At 70.1% G+C, this 16,784-nt stretch overlaps 2 protein-coding genes across 4 annotated transcripts; both read right to left on the bottom strand.

Annotated features, from left to right (window-relative positions):
* Positions 1-647: 647 nt before the first annotated feature.
* PLEKHH3 (pleckstrin homology, MyTH4 and FERM domain containing H3) lies at positions 648-8,863 on the bottom strand (the record flags this gene model as incomplete). Of its 2 annotated transcripts, none has more annotated exons than XM_080369167.1 (13): positions 648-1,447; positions 1,535-1,726; positions 1,801-2,250; positions 3,176-3,296; positions 3,421-3,548; positions 3,788-3,995; positions 4,103-4,400; positions 4,556-4,679; positions 4,834-4,991; positions 5,192-5,386; positions 5,591-5,679; positions 6,380-6,435; positions 8,714-8,863. In XM_080369167.1, 13 exons carry the CDS (start codon positions 8,861-8,863, stop codon positions 1,265-1,267), a joined length of 2,352 nt encoding a protein of 783 aa, XP_080225293.1. In that variant the 3' UTR covers positions 648-1,264. The 2 variants fall into 2 exon arrangements, with proteins under 2 accessions (XP_080225293.1, XP_080225292.1); XM_080369166.1 differs by having other exon boundaries at positions 3,412-3,548.
* A 2,628-nt stretch (positions 8,864-11,491) lies between these two features.
* CCR10 (C-C motif chemokine receptor 10) lies at positions 11,492-16,782 on the bottom strand. 2 transcript variants are annotated; one of them, XM_080370018.1, is made up of 2 exons: positions 13,391-16,782; positions 11,492-13,078 (listed from the first exon to the last, which is right to left on the bottom strand). In XM_080370018.1, the coding sequence occupies exons 1-2, from the start codon at positions 13,496-13,498 to the stop codon at positions 11,996-11,998; spliced, it is 1,191 nt and encodes a 396-aa protein (XP_080226144.1). In that variant the 5' UTR covers positions 13,499-16,782; the 3' UTR covers positions 11,492-11,995. The 2 variants fall into 2 exon arrangements, with proteins under 2 accessions (XP_080226144.1, XP_080226145.1); XM_080370019.1 differs by having other exon boundaries at positions 14,090-16,779.
* Between the last annotated feature and the right edge of the window lie 2 nt (positions 16,783-16,784).

Below are 16,784 nucleotides of genomic sequence, written 5' to 3' on the forward strand. Positions count from 1 at the left end.
GGCTCCCGAGGGGCTGGGGGTGCCTGTGCCACGCTGGGCCCGAGGGAGAGGATGGCGTCACGCCAGCACCAGTAAGGATGGGGGCTTGGGGACGGACGGACGGACGCAGCAGCTCTGGTCCTGCCCCACGATAAGTCAAGCTGCAAGGGACGGGGACGCGGGGCAGCACTGGCACCGGCCCAAGCCCAGGGAGCCCAAGGTGAGAATTAGCCTTTTCCTCTGACCCTGTGGCACAGAGCAACAGGCTAAAAATACCGCCCGCCATGGCTGTGCCGAGCTCCCACGCCCTCTTTGGCACCAGCCCCGCAGAGGCACCCGCTGCTGGGGCAGTTCCCCCCGCCCGGGGCGGCCAGTGCCAGGGGGTGCCGGGGAGCCGGCCGCCGAGCTGCCCGCGCTGTTGATGAAATGCCAAAGGGTGCAGCGAGCAGCCCGGCTGCTGGCGCTGGCCAAAGGGCCGAAGGGCCGGCGGTCCCTGCCCCCAAGGACACGCTGTGCTGTTCCTCCCTGTCCCGCCGCCTGTCCCAGGCCCCGCTGCCCCAGGGATCACACCGTCCCAGCCTCCCACTGCCAGCCTCAGCTCGGGGACAGGAGGCCCAGTTTTTCCTTTGTGCATTTATTTAGAAAAACAAACACCCCCGCCCCCACCCCCCGCCCACCCCACCCCCCCCAAGACAGAACCGACACAAACTTTACAGAGGCAACACTGAGGGGCTGAGCCCCAGCCGTACCAGCTGCCACCCCACCGGCCACCCCTGCACCACGAGCCCTGCCACGGGGCCACCGCAAAGCAGCAGGGCTCAGCCACTGGGAGCCCACTGGTCCCCGAAGTGGCTCGGCCAAAAGCCGCCCGCAGCTTTCCGGGAGGGGTGGGCTCAGCGGACGGACGGATGATGGCACAGCACCGCCGCCCGGCTCCCTCTGCCAAGGGTGGCCAGAGCCGGGGCACGGGCAGAGCTGCCAGGCAGCACCAGTGCTGGAGGCGAAGGCACTGGGGTACAGGGGAGCAGGGGACGGGGACAGGCCTGGGGGCATCACCAGGGACCGTGGCACGGCGGCCCCACTGCCCTCCAGGGAAAGTGCTGGGAGACGTGGGGGGTGCGGGCGTCTCAAAATAAATTAAGGAAATAACTAGAAAAGCAACGGCGGCGCGGGGAGCACGAACCCCATCGCCCTGCTCCAGGGAGCAGCCGGGGGCCGGCACAGACCCGCCGCCCTCCCCGCGCCGGCCGTCAGGAGCACCTGCGTGGCCGTGCCAGCCACCGGGCTAGCTGCCCAAGGAGCCCACCGGTGGCCGGTGCTGCCAGGGCACGGCTGGGGGGCACAGACCCTGGGGCAGCGTGGGGGGGTCCGAGGTGGGGGGGCTGGGGGTCGGCTCCTGGAGCCGGAGCGGCTGTCGGGCGCCCGCGGAGGCGAGGTACGTGTTGAGGAGCTGGGCGATCTCGTCCACCTGTGGGGCAGAGGGGACACGGCGGGGCAGCACACAGCACCCTGCGGCCCCCGGGCAGGGGAGAACGGAGGGCTGGCTGCCTCTTACCTGGGAGGTCTCGAAGAGCAGGTCTCGGTCCTCCACGGAGAGGCGGAAGGTGCTGCTGTCGGAGGCGCCGAAGGAGGAGATGCGGCCGTAGCAGAAGCTGTCCAACGGCTCGGGCTCCCCCGGCTTGTAGAGCGAGACAGCCTTGGCCCCGATGCCCAGCCACAGCCGCTGCGGCCCGGCCCCCACCGGGCTCTGCGGGGAGACGGGGGTCAGGACCACCCGCTGCCAGGGCCCCCCACCGTCCCCGCGCCCCACTGGGGCCTCACCGCGCGCAGGTCGACATCGAAGAGCGTGGAGCCAAAGCCTGGCCACTCCCGCACCAGCGCCACGTAGGCGGCCATGGCCTCGGGCCGGCCCATGCCCTGCAGCAGTTTCCACTTCTCCACGATGGCGGCCATGGTGCTGGCCCCTTCCTCCCGCAGGCGGCCCCGCAGGCGCTGGTCCCGCTCCGCTCGCTGCTTGGCCAGCGCTTGCCCCCAGAGTCCGCCGGCCAGCAGCCCCGCGCGCAGCCGGGCCCCCCGGCACTTGGTGGAGGGTCGGCGGCGGGGGGCTGGCAGGCGGGCGTGCAGCACGTGGGGTGGGAAGAGCTCCTCCAGGCGCGGGAAGGGGGCGTGGGTGGAAAAGTCGCTGTTGAGGCTCTGCAGGCGAAGCGCCGCCAGCGTCTGCAGCGTCTCCTCAGATGTGGGCACGTAGCCCCGCAGCACCATCTCGTGCGCCTGCAGGAAGGCAGCGTGAGCTGGCACAGCATGGCCACCATGGCATGGCCACCGCGGGCAGGGCACAGCACGGCCGCCCCAGCATGGCCACCCCAGCACGGCACGGCACAGCAGCCCTGGGATGGCCACCCCAGCATGGCACAGCATAGCCACCCCAGCATGGCTGCCCTGGCATGGCACAGCTGCTCTGGCATGGCTGCCCCAGTACGACATAGCATGGCACAACAGCCCTGAGATGGCCACCCCAGCACGGCACAGCATGGCCACCCTGGGCAGGGCACAGCACGGCTGTCCCAGCATGGCATGGCATGGCTGCCCTGGCATGGCACAGCTGCTCTGGCATGGCCACCCCAGCATGGCACAGCACGGCCACCCCGGCATGGCATGGCCACCCCAGTATGGCACGGCATGGCACAGCAGCCCTGGCACGGCCACCCCAGCATGGCATGGCTGCCCCAGTATGGCACAGCATGGCACAGCAGCCCTGGCACGGCCACCCCGGCATGGCATGGCCACCCCAGTATGGCACGGCATGGCACAGCAGCCCTGGCACGGCCACCCCGGCATGGCATGGCTGCCCCAGTATGGCACAGCAGCCCTGGCACGGCCACCCCGGCATGGCATGGCCACCCCAGTATGGCACGGCATGGCACAGCAGCCCTGGCACGGCCACCCCGGCATGGCATGGCCACTCCAGTATGGCACAGCATGGCACAGCAGCCCTGGCACGGCCACCCCGGCATGGCATGGCTGCCCCAGTACGACATAGCATGGCACAACAGCCCTGGGATGGCCACCCCAGCACGGCACAGCATGGCCACCCTGGGCAGGGCACAGCACGGCTGCCCCAGCATGGCATGGCCACCCCAGTATGGCACAGCATGGCACAGCAGCCCTGGCACGGCCACCCTGGCATGGCTCTCACCTGCTCAAAGAGGAGGGCGAACTCCAGGCTGTCGCGCGGCACGCTGTCCGTGTCCAGGAAGCCGTAGTGCTTGAAGCAGAGCCGGCACGGCGGGTCCTGCTCCCGCTCCTCCCCGGCCAGGCTGCGGCAGAAGGTGCCGACCCCATCAGCGTGGGGGCAGGCACCCCCACACCGTCCCCTCCCACCCGTGGCCCCCCCGCCCCGCTCCCCCGTAGGCAGAAGAGTGGGACATTTACTTTTCAAACCTGGTGAGGACGTCGGCCAGCAGCGTGGTGCTGCCCACGGGCTGCTCCCGCCGCCGGGACTGCTCGTAGAGTGCAAAGAGGTTGGGGCTCTGGGACAGCCCCAGGCGTGACACCAGCTCCTGGGCCACCTGGGGCGAGACAAAGGCAACCAACGGTGACTGCGCGTCCCTGGCTGCGGCACTCAGGGCTGCAAAGGGACACAGACAGGTCACGGTGGGCAAAGGCAGGTGGCCCCCAGCCCCTCTCCATCGCAGCCCAGCTGGGAGAGACCCACAGGAGCCCCTCACCTCCCATGGCATGCTGCCCACCCAGCCCTGCGTGCCGACATGTCCCAAGCCCCCTGCCCGGTGCGGACGCGGCCCCTCACCTCCTCAGCGGTGGTGTGGGAGCTGATGGCCACGCTGCAGGCGGGTGCCCCCGGGCAGTGCACGGTGCAGATCATCTCCTGCCGCTGCATTAGCACCAGGATCTCCTCCAGGGAGGGCACACATTCCCGCCCCTTCGTCTTCCCCAGTGCCTCCCGGATGAAGCAGGCGTACTTGGCCATCTCCGAGCCGGGGAACCGGCTTTCTGTCCTGCAAGAGATGCCAGGGGGGTCACAGCGGCACCAAACCAATGGAGGCCCCGGCACTTGGCAAGCTCCTGGCGGCAGCTGGCACCCGGCAGCTCCGCAGGCACTCGCCTGTCCAGGTGGAAGTGCAGGAAGCGCAGGATGGGCAGGGAGGGCAGGAAGGTGCAGCTCATGCAGGTGAGCAGCTGCCAGTAGTGCAGGTCACCCTGCCCGCCCGGCGCCGGCGGCTCCGTGGTCTGCTTCACCAGCTGGCAGTAGATCTCGTCCACCAGCGGCGGCAGGTCCAGGCAGGTCTGCAGGACGCCCTGCATCAGCGGCACCGGGTCCCGCTCCGACTCCAGCTGCTGCAGCGAGTTGAAGAGCTTCACGGCCTCATCACGCAGCGTGGTGTAGCTGCGGGGGCTGGGGGCTGCGGTAGGGGATGGGGGGAGGTTAACAGCCCCACGGGCTTCCCCAGGCCCTGCCCCACCAGCACCCAGGCACCGTACCCGCACCCAGGGCCAGAGAGGGCACGGGACCATCGCTCCTGCCAGCCCGGGGCACGGGAGCCGGCTCTGTGCTCACCGCTTTGGTCCAGGCTGCCATAGGGGAAGGGCAGCAGGGGAGCGTAGAGGGGGCTGCTGGTGTAGCGCAAGATGGGGTTGCAGCGGTAGATCTGCTCCAGGACCTCGGGGCTGCCGCAGTGTTCCTGGGAGGGTGAAGCAATGGCAGCAGCTGCAGACGAGCTGCCCACCCAGCGCCTAGCACAGGCACCCACCACCCCAGGGCATGCGAGACCCTGGCTGTCCATCCCAGCCCTGCCGATGACTGCAGGCGCGGGCAGCTCCATGCCACCGGCTCACCTCGACATCGCGCATGAGCAGCTGGGTGGGCGTCTGGACAGGTGCTTTGCTGTCAATGACCTTCCGCACCGCGCACACCCAGTGCACGGCCTCGTTCAGGTGCTCCGTGTACAGGCGGTAGCAATGCTTCCTCCCGAACACCGTCACACTCCAGTAGCCTGCGAGGGACACAACAGCTCACCCGCTGCCCACCAGCACCCTCGCCCCAGGGTCCCCTGCCCCAGCCGGGCCGGCTCGATGCCCCGGGGCTCAGCGCTGCCTCTCCTCTGGGCAATGGAGGCCGCCGGGGCTGGGAGAGCGATGCGGGGCATGAGGGGCTGCGAAGGCGCAGCCCAGCCACCGGGCACGGGCACCTTACCCGTCTCCTTGTAGGTCTGCTTGTCTGGCCAGAGCACGGAGCAGAGGCTGGTGAGCACGAGGGAGCCCAGCCGCCGGGCCCCCTTCTCGTTGCTGCTGTAGTAGTCCAGGGAGTCGGGAGTCAGCACGAACCAGTACTTCCGAGGCCGGATCCAGGGGGTCTTCATGCCGCCCCGCACCTCCCGCTGCAGCCAGCCTGGGAAGGGGAACCCTCAGCCTCTGCCGTCGACACCATCTGTCCCACCGGTTCCCCCGCACAGGGCAGGGTCTTCCTGGCACCAGCCCAGCCGGTGCTCCCTGTCCCTCTGGGACAGGATCCGGCCACAGCTGGGGCACGATCCTGCCAGCCCCGACTACCCCGGAGGCAGAGGCCCCTGTGCCGCAGCTCGGCTGTGCCCACCTTTCACAAGAGCGTCGGGGTCATCCTCCACTGGCCCGGGGCCCTTCTCAATGATGAGGCTGCGCATCTCCTCCGCGACAAGCAGGGACCTGGGGACAACACGGGGCTGAGCCCAGGTGCCCACGGGTGTCTCCCACGGCCCCCAGGCAGGGAGCCAGCCCAGGGCCTGGGGTGAGCCAAGTCCCGAGGGGCTCTGGGCACCCCGCAACCCCGTGGTGGGAACGCAGCAGAGCCATCGGGTGCAGATGACCCTGGCTAAAAATAAGCTGTTTGCAGTCACGGCCCTGCCAAGGAATTCGGAAAATGAACAACCAGGAAGGAATGTTGGCAGCGGCGTCGGCACTGGGAGGACGGGGAGTGAACAGGAGCAGGCCCCTGTGCCCCAGCATCCCATCTCCCTGGGCACATGCCACCCCAGGGCACAGCCTCCACCAGTGGACATGGCCCAGCAGAGCCTCCAGCCCAGCGGAGCCTCCAAGCACAGGAGGAGCCACGCGTGGCCTCCATCGGCTAAGCCCACGGCAGCCAAGCCATCTGGCATGGCAGAGAAATGGAGACGTGCCCGAGGATGCACCAGGGATGGGGATGGAGCACGGCAGTCCCGGCTCTGCTGTCCTCTGCTCTAGCTGATAGACTGGCACAGCGTGGTGTTGTCCCCATGGGCAGGGCAGTGCGGTGCACACTGGTACCAGCACATCCTCCCACGGCACGCCAGGCCCCCCGCTCCTACAGCACCACACGAGGGAGGTGACGGGATGCCCGGCGTGCTGGAGGCAGGGGGTCACTCACCGCTCCGAGCCACTGCTGCTGCGGGTGGGCTGGCTTAGGCTCACCTCCAGGGACCCCTGGGGAGGAAGGAGACGTCTCAACCTCATGGTCACCACCTGGCACCCCCAAATATCCCCCCACTGACTGCTTGCCAGCCCAGCTCTGGGCCCAGAGGGACTGGCTCGCATCCTGCTGCCGCAGAGCAGGGAGCCCCGGTGCCCCCAGGGGAGTCAGGGATGCAGCTGGGGCACCCTGGGGGCGCGGGGGCAGCCGGCGGGCGTGCTGGCTGCGTGTCCTCGGCTGCCCTGGCAGGCTGAATACCGTGCAGAATTGCACAAGGTCAGTGCTGAGTAATACGCTTACGGCACAAAGTCCCATTGTGATGGGGCTGCTGACTTCCTGCCCGCGGCGGTGGGACGCGGCACAGGGAAGTCCCTGGCTCCACAGTGGGACCAGGGGCCGGTTCCTCCTTGTGCAGCACAACTTGACGTGGACGGTGCCGCTCACGTGATGACCCCGTCACACGTGCCGGAGCACGAGGCAGAGCCCAGGCACGGGCAGGCACCGGAGCAGGCAGGGTGCCCCAGCAGGGGTGCGGGGATGCGGCAGCACCAGTGGATGCGGCGGCACCAGTGGATGCTGTGCTGGGAGATGCACGGGCGCTCCTGCCAGATGCAGCCCGACGGGGCAGCCGGAGGCACGACAGGCCGGAGCGCGCCACGAAACGCCAAGAAAAAGAGACGGCTGCTAAAAATAGTGGCGGGGAGGGGGGAGCCGCTGCAGGTATGGCTGAGCTGCAGGGCAAGACCGGGTGCTGCTGACCCGTGGCATTAAGGGCACCTGTCGCACAGCACCAGCGCCTGTGCACGGGGCCAGCTCCTCCAGCGACTGTCCCACTGCCAGGGAGGGCTCCGCGCGCTCCTGCACGGCTGCAGGCACGGAGACGGTGCCCGGCTCCTCATCTGCGGGAGGAGGAGGTGGCGGTGGTGGCCGGCTCCTTCTCATGGATATAAATAAACAGAGAGGAGTCGCGGCGGCACGGCTGGAGTGGCTGCTCCCACGCTCCGAGGAAGGGGCGGCCGGAGCTGTGGGTTTCCGAGGATCCCCGGCCGCAGCCAAGGGCTCCCTGGGGAGCTGGCGTCACAGCCGCCCACGCCAGCCCGGACCTCCGGAGCCAGCGCAGCCCATGGGATGCGGGAAGCCCAAAGATGGCTCCTGCCATTGCCATGCCCTTGGCACTGCCACCGGGCGCCCAGAGGGCCCAGCTCCAGCCCTGCTGCTGTGCCCGCTGCCCACCACCCCACAGGGCTGGCACCGCTGGGGAAGGGGACCCGCTGCCAGGGTACAGCCGGTGCGGGGGGCTCAGGGCTGCCCCCAGGCCTGCGCAGCCAGCCCAGCCCAGCGGTGGCAAAGCTGTGCCACAGACCCCACGGCGGGCTGGGGGAGAGGGGCTGCAGCAAGCGAGACTGGGCTGTCACCGCTCCCCACGTCCTTTCCAGGCAGGGCTGCACCCCGCGGCTGCGGGAGGCAGCAGCGACAGACAGGAGGAACCCCTGGGAGCCGGGGCTCCCCCCGTCACCCCACGTTATCAGCCAGCCCCCACACAGCCCAGCCGGAGGAAGTGCCGGTTTCCGCTGCTCCGCTTCCCTAAACAGAGGAAGCAGCCGGAGCGGGGAGATCCAGGCCTGCTCCCCGCAGACGGCACGTGCTCCCGGGACGCTGCGTGCTGGGAACAGCCCCGGCTTGCTCCGGCAGGTCTGTGCACAGACACAGCCGGGCCCGAGGATCCCATCCCGCGGGGACCCGTCCCGTGGGGACCTGTCCCGTGGGGACCCCCAGCACCCTGTCCACCCTGACCTCGGCAGCAGCACAGGGCAGGCACGGCCGCAGTGGGCACGGGTGCTGGCAGCCCAGCGGGCTCTGCCCCGAGGAGCAGGCAGGGGCAGGACGGTGCGGGCAGCACAGCACCGCGGCCCACCGGCCTGGCAGCGCCCCGGCTTCGCCTGCGCCCCGACCCCCGACGGGCGCCCGCATCCCACCGCTGCAGCACCAGCCAGAGCCCCGTGCCGGGATCCAGCCCTGCAGCCCCGGCTCTGCCCCGGTGCGCTCCGGGACCCCCAGTGCCCGCCCTGGGGCAGCGGCTCTCTCGAACCCCGTGGGCCGACCCCCCTGCCCCGCGCCCCCACCGAGGGCAGCCCGGGCAGCGGGACCGGCGGGGATGTGCCCAGGTTGGCGGCGGCCGCGCTCGCTGGGGCGGCGGGGACCGGGCCGGGCAGAGCCGTGCGCCCCGGGCGGGAGGAGCCGCGCACCGCCGGTCCCGCCGCGGCCCCGGTGCCCGTCCCGGTGCCGGCCCACCTGGTCTCCCTGGGCGCGCAGCTCGAAGGACGCCTCCTCCTCCTCGGCCTCGCCGTCCGCCTCCCGGTCCGCCTCGCCGTAGTCCCGCCGCAGCAGCGTGAAGCCCTGCCGGCAGCACAGCAGCCACCACAGCCCGCCCGGGAACGGCATCGTCCCGCCGCCACCGGGACAGGACGCGACGGCACCGGGACGCGACGGGACCGGCCCGCCGCCCGCCCGCGCCGCGCACCGGCCACCGCCGCCGCGACCGGCCCCGCCGCCGTCGCCGCCGCCCCGGGCGGGCCTGACCGGGCGCGTCACCGGCCCCCGCCAATCGCCGCGCGCGGTCCGGGGCGGAGCCAGCGCGGCCGGGGCGGCGGGGCCGCCGCTTGCGTCATCTGCCGGGCGGGGGCGCGCGCTGGACGGGGGGAGCTCCGGGGGTGCGCACGGCCGGGCTGCGGCGGCGGGGCCGGGGCTCCCGGTACTACCGCCGGTACGGTGCACCGGGCACCACCTTGCAGCCGGCACCGGCACCGGGCACTGGCCCTGCGCCAAGGAGAGCGCGCCAGTCCCGGCACCCCGGGGCTTCACGGGCCACGGCGTCGAGCTGCCCCGCGGCACCGGCACCATGTGCTGCCCCGGCCCCACCGCAGCACCAACACCCGTCCCGGGAAGGCGGCTCAACCCGGTGCGGTGCCGGTGGGCAGCCCCACGGGTGGCTGGTGTGGGCGGGAGGGCACCGTGCTTTGTCCTGCCGGCCCCGTGCCACCTTCCCTTGAGAGGAGCCGGTGGCGGGGGCTGGTGGTGGGGTCACACCCTGTGCCATGGCGAAGCATCAAGGCTCAGCCTAGCCCAGGGCCCTGCCAAGTGGCAGCGGGGCTGCAGCACCCTGGTGCCATGGGTGCTGTGGCAGCGGCCGGGTCCTGGCCCCGCTGCTGGAGCCCAGCAGGGGTTAAACCACATCAGGCAGAGCTCTGGCTTCGCTACAGCTGTTGGGTCAACACCGCCTCTGGGAGCCTGTGGTTCTGCGATGCGCGGGCCGGCGGTGCGGGCTGCCAGCTCTCCTCCCACACAGCCAGCACCGGGCCTGAGCCCTCAGCCTGGGGCTGCCGTGGCACCGGGCACCGGGGCAGAGCCCACCGGCCGTGCAAGGGACAGAGCCAGCGCGGGGCTGGGCGATGCGGGGAGATGGCAGCATGGCAGTGGGGCAGCAACGGGCACGGCTGTGGGGCTGATGCCAGCAGTGCCGTGGGGCTGGCGTGGGAAGGGAGCAGGGCTGCCAGAGGCTGCAGGCTGGGCCGGGAGCGGGGGCAGCCGCGCTGCTGCGCCAGGTGCTGCCTGAATCCGGAGCAGGGTCAGCGGAGGGCTGCGGGGGCCAGGGGCCCATCACCGAGGCTCTGCGGCTGCTGAGTCAGCGGTAACCACTTTCAGGCCCAGCAGTAGGTGAAGGGGCTGGGATGGCTTCTCCCAGTCGGAGCACTGGGTAATCCCGCGCGGGAGCCTGCGGGCAAGCAGGAACAGCCTCCAGCCCCAGCAGGACCGGGAGGTGCTTCCCTGCATGCCCAGCTCCGCTGCAGAGACCCTGCGAAAGGCTGCAGCACAGACGGGCCCCGTCACCCTCCCGATGCCCCGGAGTGCTGCAGCCCGGCTGGTAGGGGCTGCCAGGTGGCCCCAGGCGTTGCTGGCACTGGCCCTGTGCCGCTTGGCGTGGTGCCAGCCCTGCGGGACGAGGGCACCCGGGCTGTGCCAGCCCCAGCCGCAGCACCCTGGCCCCGCAGGCGGTGGGAGCCACGGGGCTGGGATGTGCTGGGGCAGAGGAGCTCATGGGGAAGTGAGGAGGGGAAAGTCCCTCTGGCCCCTCTGCCTCCCCCTGCCCCAGGAGGGGGTTTCCAGCTGGACCCAGGGCAGGTTTTCCCGGGGGGGCCGGGGGGGCCTCTGCTGTTCCCAGCCCGGGGACCCCCAGCCCCTCCAGCCCCCTGCCTGTGGGGATGGTGGCATGGGCTCTGCTACCACCCCGGCCAGGGGCTGGGCTGCCCTGGGGGGTGACACCCGCTCCTGCCCACCAGCTACCTCCTCTGATTGCCTGGCCCGGACACCCCACCCCACCCCCACCCCGGGGCCACCATGGATCCGGTCCCTGGGCCCTCATCTGCTCCCCGGGAGCCCCCACTCCCCGGCCTGGCCATTTTGGCCCCAGCCGGTCCCTGCCCACTCCCCGGCTCGGGGAGCTGCGGGTCCGGGGGAGCCCGGGCAGGGGCCACGGGTGTAGGCAGGGGACAGGCAGGGCGCACGCAGGGCTCAAGCAGGATGCAGGCAGGGGACACGCAGGGCACACGCAGGATGCAGGCAGGGAGCATGCAGGGAGCGGGCAGGGGACAGGCAGGGCGCAGGCAGGGTGCAGGCAGGGCGCTGGCAGAGGACAGGCAGGGCGCGGGCAGGGTGCAGGCAGGGCGCAGACAGGGGACAGGCAGGGCGCGGGCAGGGTGCAGGCAGGGCGCAGGCAGGGGACAGGCAGGGCGCGGGCAGGGTGCAGGCAGGGCGCAGGCAGGGGACAGGCAGGGAACGCCGATGTTCTGCTGCCGCCTGCCGGCATTCCCCGGCCAGCGCCGGTGGGCACGGGCGGCTGCGGGGCTGCTCCCCGCTCCCGGCCCCGGCCCCAGCTCAGCAAACCCCCCTGGGGCAGCCCCAGCCCGCACGGAGACGGCACTCGCCCACCGGGACTCGACCGGGGTTTATTGTGAGGGTGGGAACCAGCTGCCCCCCCGGGCCCCCCTGTGTGCATCCATCATCCTGAGCCCCCCACAGCATGCCTGACATTGCACAGCTCCCCTGGAACACACGTGACATTACGTGGTCCCCTGCAGCACATGTGACATTGCATGCCCCCCCAGAGCACACGTGACATTGTACAGCTCCCCCAGAGCACGGGTGACATTGCGTGGTCCCCCTCAGAGTGTGCATGACATTGCATGGTCCCCTGGAGCATGTTGACATTGTATGGCCCCCCTGAGCACATGTGACATCGCATGGTCCCCTGCAGCACATGTGACATAGCAGAGTCCCCACGGCCCAGCGGTTCGCCGGGCAGCAGAGGTGCTTGCAGGGCGCACGGGCGCTGCGGGGCTGCTCTTCCCTCTGTCCACGCGTGTGCAGGCACCATGCAGGTTGTCCGGTGCTGCCCCTGCCAGGCTGCTCTGCCAGGGCCCAGGGCAGGTCTGTGCGTGAGCAAGGTCTCCCTGGGGAGCCACGGAGGGGCCGAGCCCCAGGGTTCTTGTCCTTGCCCCGGCCATGAGCACCGTGTCCCTACATCATGTCCTGGAAGGTGGAGAGCGATGCCCGTCGGCGGGGACTGGGGCAGCTAGAGCAGCGCGGGTCGAGGGGCCCCACGCAGCCGGCATCGCTGGCCAACAGCCACAGCTCCTGGCGGAACCGCTGGCCCAGGAAAGCGTAGAGCAGCGGGTTGAGGCAGCAGCGCAGGTATGCCAGCCCCCCGGTGACCAGCAGCGCCATGTCCTTGCGGCGGCTCTGGGCACAGGTCACCTCCCAGCTGGCCAGCAGCTCGGCCGCGTCCAGCAGCACCATCAGGCTGTGGGGCAGCTGCAGGGCCACGAACACCAGCACGAGGGCCAGCAGCACCCGCAGTGCCCGGTGGGGCTGGGCACCGCGGGCCGCCAGCAGCGTCCGGGCCACGGCTGCGTAGCAGCTCACCATCACCAGGAAAGGCACCACGAAGCCCAGCACGACCTGCACCAGGTTGGTGGCCCCCCGGGCTGCCCGCGAGACTGCAGGGGGGAAGACGATGCGGCAGACGTGGAGGTCCTGGTGCTGCTCCGCTCGGCTGTAGATGAACTGGGGCAGTGCCAGCAGCGTGGCCAGCAGCCAGGCCAGCCCCGCCGTCAGCCAGCCGTGGCGGCGAGCCCGTGGGCGCAGGCGGCAGGCAGCTGGCACCCGCACAATGGCCACGTAGCGGTCCACACTGATGCAGGTGAGGAAGAGGAAGCCGCTGTAGAAGTTGAGGGCGTAGAGGCCCTGCAGTGCCTTGCAGGCAGCTGTGCCTGGGGACCAGCCCTGCAGCGTGTCGATGATGGCAAAAGGCAACGTCAGGAGCAGCAGAAAGTCAGACAGGGCAAGGTGCAGGAGGCAGACGTCGGTGATGCTGTGTGCCCGGTGGTAACGGATGTGCGTGAGCAGCACGAGTCCGTTCCCAACCATGCCCAGCAGCGAAAGCAGCAGGTAGACAGTAGGCTGGTAGGTGCGGGCTAAGTCCTGCACTGCCTGCTTCTCGCAGAGCTCGGGCAGCATGCCGTCCTCCCACAAGTACCCGTCCTCCCAGGGGTAGAAGTCGGTGGTGGTGATCAGGTCTGCTGAGGTGGGGCTGGGGGTCACCTGCATGGAGGGAGGCTGAGTCAGGGATGCTCAGAGGCAGCAGCCCGGCTGCAGCGTGCAACACACTGCACCCAGGGCAGCCCTCCTCCACCCAGCCCTACCACGGGGAGCCCAAGTGTGCCGTGGCCCCTGGTCCTGTGCTCGGGATGGTTTCTGTCTCACACCCACCCCAAGGCAGCAGAGGTTTGCTGTGCTCAGTCATTGTGAGAGCAACCACGCGCTTCCCGAGCAGCCGCCTGCAGCGCAGAGCTGGTGGCGAGACGTGACCCCAGCCACGGCATCCCAGCACAGCACCCTGTCCCACGAACTAACTGTGCACCCACTGCAGGGGAGCTTCTCCTGACGTCCTCTGGGGCTCAGCACCCAGTCCATGGCCCTGGTCGCTCTGTCCATCTGGCCCTTGGGGCTCCATGCCAGCATCTCCAGGTGGGAGCTTTGCGCAGGGAGTGTACAGGGACCTGCCCAAAGGACCCACCCCCCCACCCCCCCCCGGGGACCCCAGTGCTGGCACAACCCCACACTGCCCAATCCTGTTCCCAGCCAGGGAGGTCCCGCAGCATCCTGCTGCTGTGCACAGGTTGCAGGCAGCTGTGCACGGTGCTCGGTGCTCGCAGCTCCCAGCCTCTCAGCCCTGCTCCAGGGCAGAGCGACCCCGCTGCCACAGAGGCCAGGATGCAGCACGTTTCTGATTCAGAGCAGCCTCACAACAGCAGTTGTGCTCTGGCTCCCGTCAGCGAGCCCAGACCTGATCCCCAAACCTGCTCTGGGACCACAGGTGGGCTCTGACCCCAGCGCCAGGGCAGGCTGACTCCCTAGCAGCTCCCCCAGCCCCTTCCCTGCTTTGGACCCCAGGGACCTGGAGCACCAGGTGTTGCCTGACGTTCCCTGGAGCTTTGCCTTTCAGCCCAAACCCACATGGCTCACAAGAGAACGGATTAAAAGCAACAAGAAAAGCCAGTGAGGGGGTCCCCGCCTGGCCCCCAGCAAACCCCTCACGCTGCAGCTGCTCACCTGCTCCTGCATCACGCCACAGGACCTTTCCCCCTGGCCGGTGAGTCTGGAGCTGTCGGCGTCTCAGCGTTCTGCAACCTGTGGTTTGACCACGTGCCACTCCTGATACCGAGAGCGGTGGAGAGCACAAACCCAGCCCCGGGGAGGAAGGCGAGGAGGCAGATGCGACCCCACTCCAGAGCCCATCCTGCATCTTTTACTTTGTGGCTAGCATCTGTGTGCCGGGGACAGAAATAGCAGCTCTGCTCAGCCCCTGTCACGCGAGGCTGGGGAACAAACCTGGGAGTCCCCGATCCGGGGAAGCAGGGTCTGGTCAAGGGCACACAGCACGTGCAGGAGACCCCAGCCCACCCCGGGGCTGTTTGCGACTCCTGCCCCACAGGGGCAGCCCCTGCTGGGCTGGAGGGGAGGCTGGAGCGAACGGGGCCAAGGAGCAGAGCGTGGGCTGCTGTGGGCTGGCACAGAGCCGGCACAGGCAGGAACGCTGCTCTGATGGGACGAGCAGAGCCGAACCCAGTCCAGGAACAGTTCGTCCTGATGGGAAATGTGGTGGTTCCAGGAACTGGGGCAGCTGCTGGTGCAGGGCATCCCCCTTGGTCGGGGGTCTCAGCTCTGCCCCATGCCCCCACACCCCCTCGGCGCTGGGCAGGCGCGTTGCTGGTTGTTGACAACAAAATTCCCAACTCCTCATTAAGGGGCAGATTAGTTCCTGTGGGGCAGAGGCCCTACTTTCCTTCTCCCCAGGGGGGAGCAAACTGATCCCCAGCTTTAATGGGCTTTGAGCCCTTTGCTGCGGTAATCCCTCAATCCCCCTTTCTTCCCGCTACAGCTGTCTGCCGTGGTTTATCCCAGCTCTGCCCTCGGCCCTCCCGCTGCCTCCAGCTGGGCGTGGGGAGCGGGCAGGATTCCTGCCAGCCCCAGGAGCTCACTGCCAGGGCTCAGGGTACAGCGGGGCCACGGAGCTGCTGTGCCCCGGCTGGAGGGCGGCTGGGCAGAGGCAGCCCAGCCCCTGGGCCCTGGGGTGCTCCCAAGGCTCTTTGCTGGAGGGTCTGTCCCCCTCCTCTGCTCCTCCTACAGTGCAAGGATGCTGGCTGCAGACCTCCACTCTGTGGTGGCTCTGGGGGTGCCATCCTGCACCCTGCATCCGGGGGGAAGGGCAGGGAGGAGGGTCCTGGGGCAAATGCTGGCCCTGCAGCCAGCTGTGTGTGCAGAGCAGGGACCCTGCGTGCCCCTGCCAGGGCCGCCACAGACCTGACCCAGCACAGGGATGGGATGTGGGGTTGTGGTTAGAGCAGCAGCACCTCTGGGGTGTCAGGATGAGGCCAGGTGTGGCTGTCTGTCCTGGGGCTGGACCCACAGGCACTGCGAGGGTCTGGGGGACAGCAGGGTCTGCCACAGGGCTCCAGCTCCCAGTAGCAGAGCTCATGGTGTGCCGCTGGCTGCCGCCTGGCCCCACTGCACCTGGGGCTTTCTGTTCCCCCTTTCGCTCACCAGCCCCAGGCTTGGCTCTGCCTGCGCAGGAAGCCACCCCGGCACCCGCTGCCCGCAGGTGACAGCCACGCTGCCCTGCCCAGCGGCAGCCAGGTGCCCACCACAGTGCCACAGTGCCTGGTGGGCACCCTCGTGCCAGCAGCGCGGAGCTGCCTGCACCCAGCACCCAGAGCCTGCTTGGACCCAGTGGCCCCCGGTGCATCCCCATCCCTCGGGGCTGGGTTGGGGGTGCTGCACTGGGCTCTTGGGAGCGCGGGACCCCCTGCAGAGCCAGGGAGACACAGGGCACTCCGTGGTCTGTGGGGCAGGCAGCATATGTAGGCCATGCAGCTGCCAGCCCCCCGACATCGCCTCCAGGAGTGTCTGGAGATGTTTGCAAAAAGCCACAGGCTAAATCCCGTCTTCTGCACCACTGGAGAGACAGGCGACCCCAAAACCTGCAGGCCTTAATCTGCAGCTTGATTACAAACTGGCACCACATCTGCTGCGGGAGGGCTGGTGGGCATCGCTCCAATCCTCCCCCACCGTGGGCGCTGAGCTGGGGCTGCGGGAGGCTGGGGCTGTGGGGCGCTGGGGCTGCAGGGGTCCGGAGCTATGGGGGGCTGGGGCTGTGGGTGTCCAGGGCTGTGGGGCTGCAGGGCTTTGGGGGTCTGGGGCTGTGGGGGGCTTGGGGCTGTGGGGAGCTGGGGCTGTGGGAGGCAGGGGTTGTGGGGCGCTGGGGCTGCGGGGGGCTGGGGCAGTGGGGGTCCAGGGCTGTGGGTTTGCAGGGCTGTGGGAGTCCGGGGCTGCAGGGAGCTGGGGCTGCCGGTCCCAGCGGGGCTCAGGGCAGGGCTGGACTCAGCGAGGGCCGCGGGCTACGCGGGGACGGGTAATGCCCGGGGAGCTCCGTGCACGGCCCCGCTTGCCCGCTCCACGCCCCGCGCTGCCCGTGCCCCGCTCTGCCCAGACCCCCCGAGTCCCCGAGCCCACGAGCCGTGGCCCGGCTGCAGCCCCGGGCAGCCGGTACCCCGCGCTGCTCCGGGACGGGGCAGCGGTACCGAGGACCGGGGGAACCGGGTGCCCGGCGGGAGCATCCCCCGAGGGTGCGGCCGCGGGGGCGACGCCGAGAGGGGCCCCGGGGCTCTGCACTACGCCCAGCCCGGCCCCCGCGCCCCCCCGCCGGTCCCGGAGCCGCCCCCCCCCGCCGCCCCCGCCCCCCCGCCCC

Source organism: Falco punctatus (genome assembly GCF_963210335.1).
Source record: "Falco punctatus genome assembly, chromosome: 19".
Lineage (NCBI taxonomy): Eukaryota > Metazoa > Chordata > Aves > Falconiformes > Falconidae > Falco > Falco punctatus.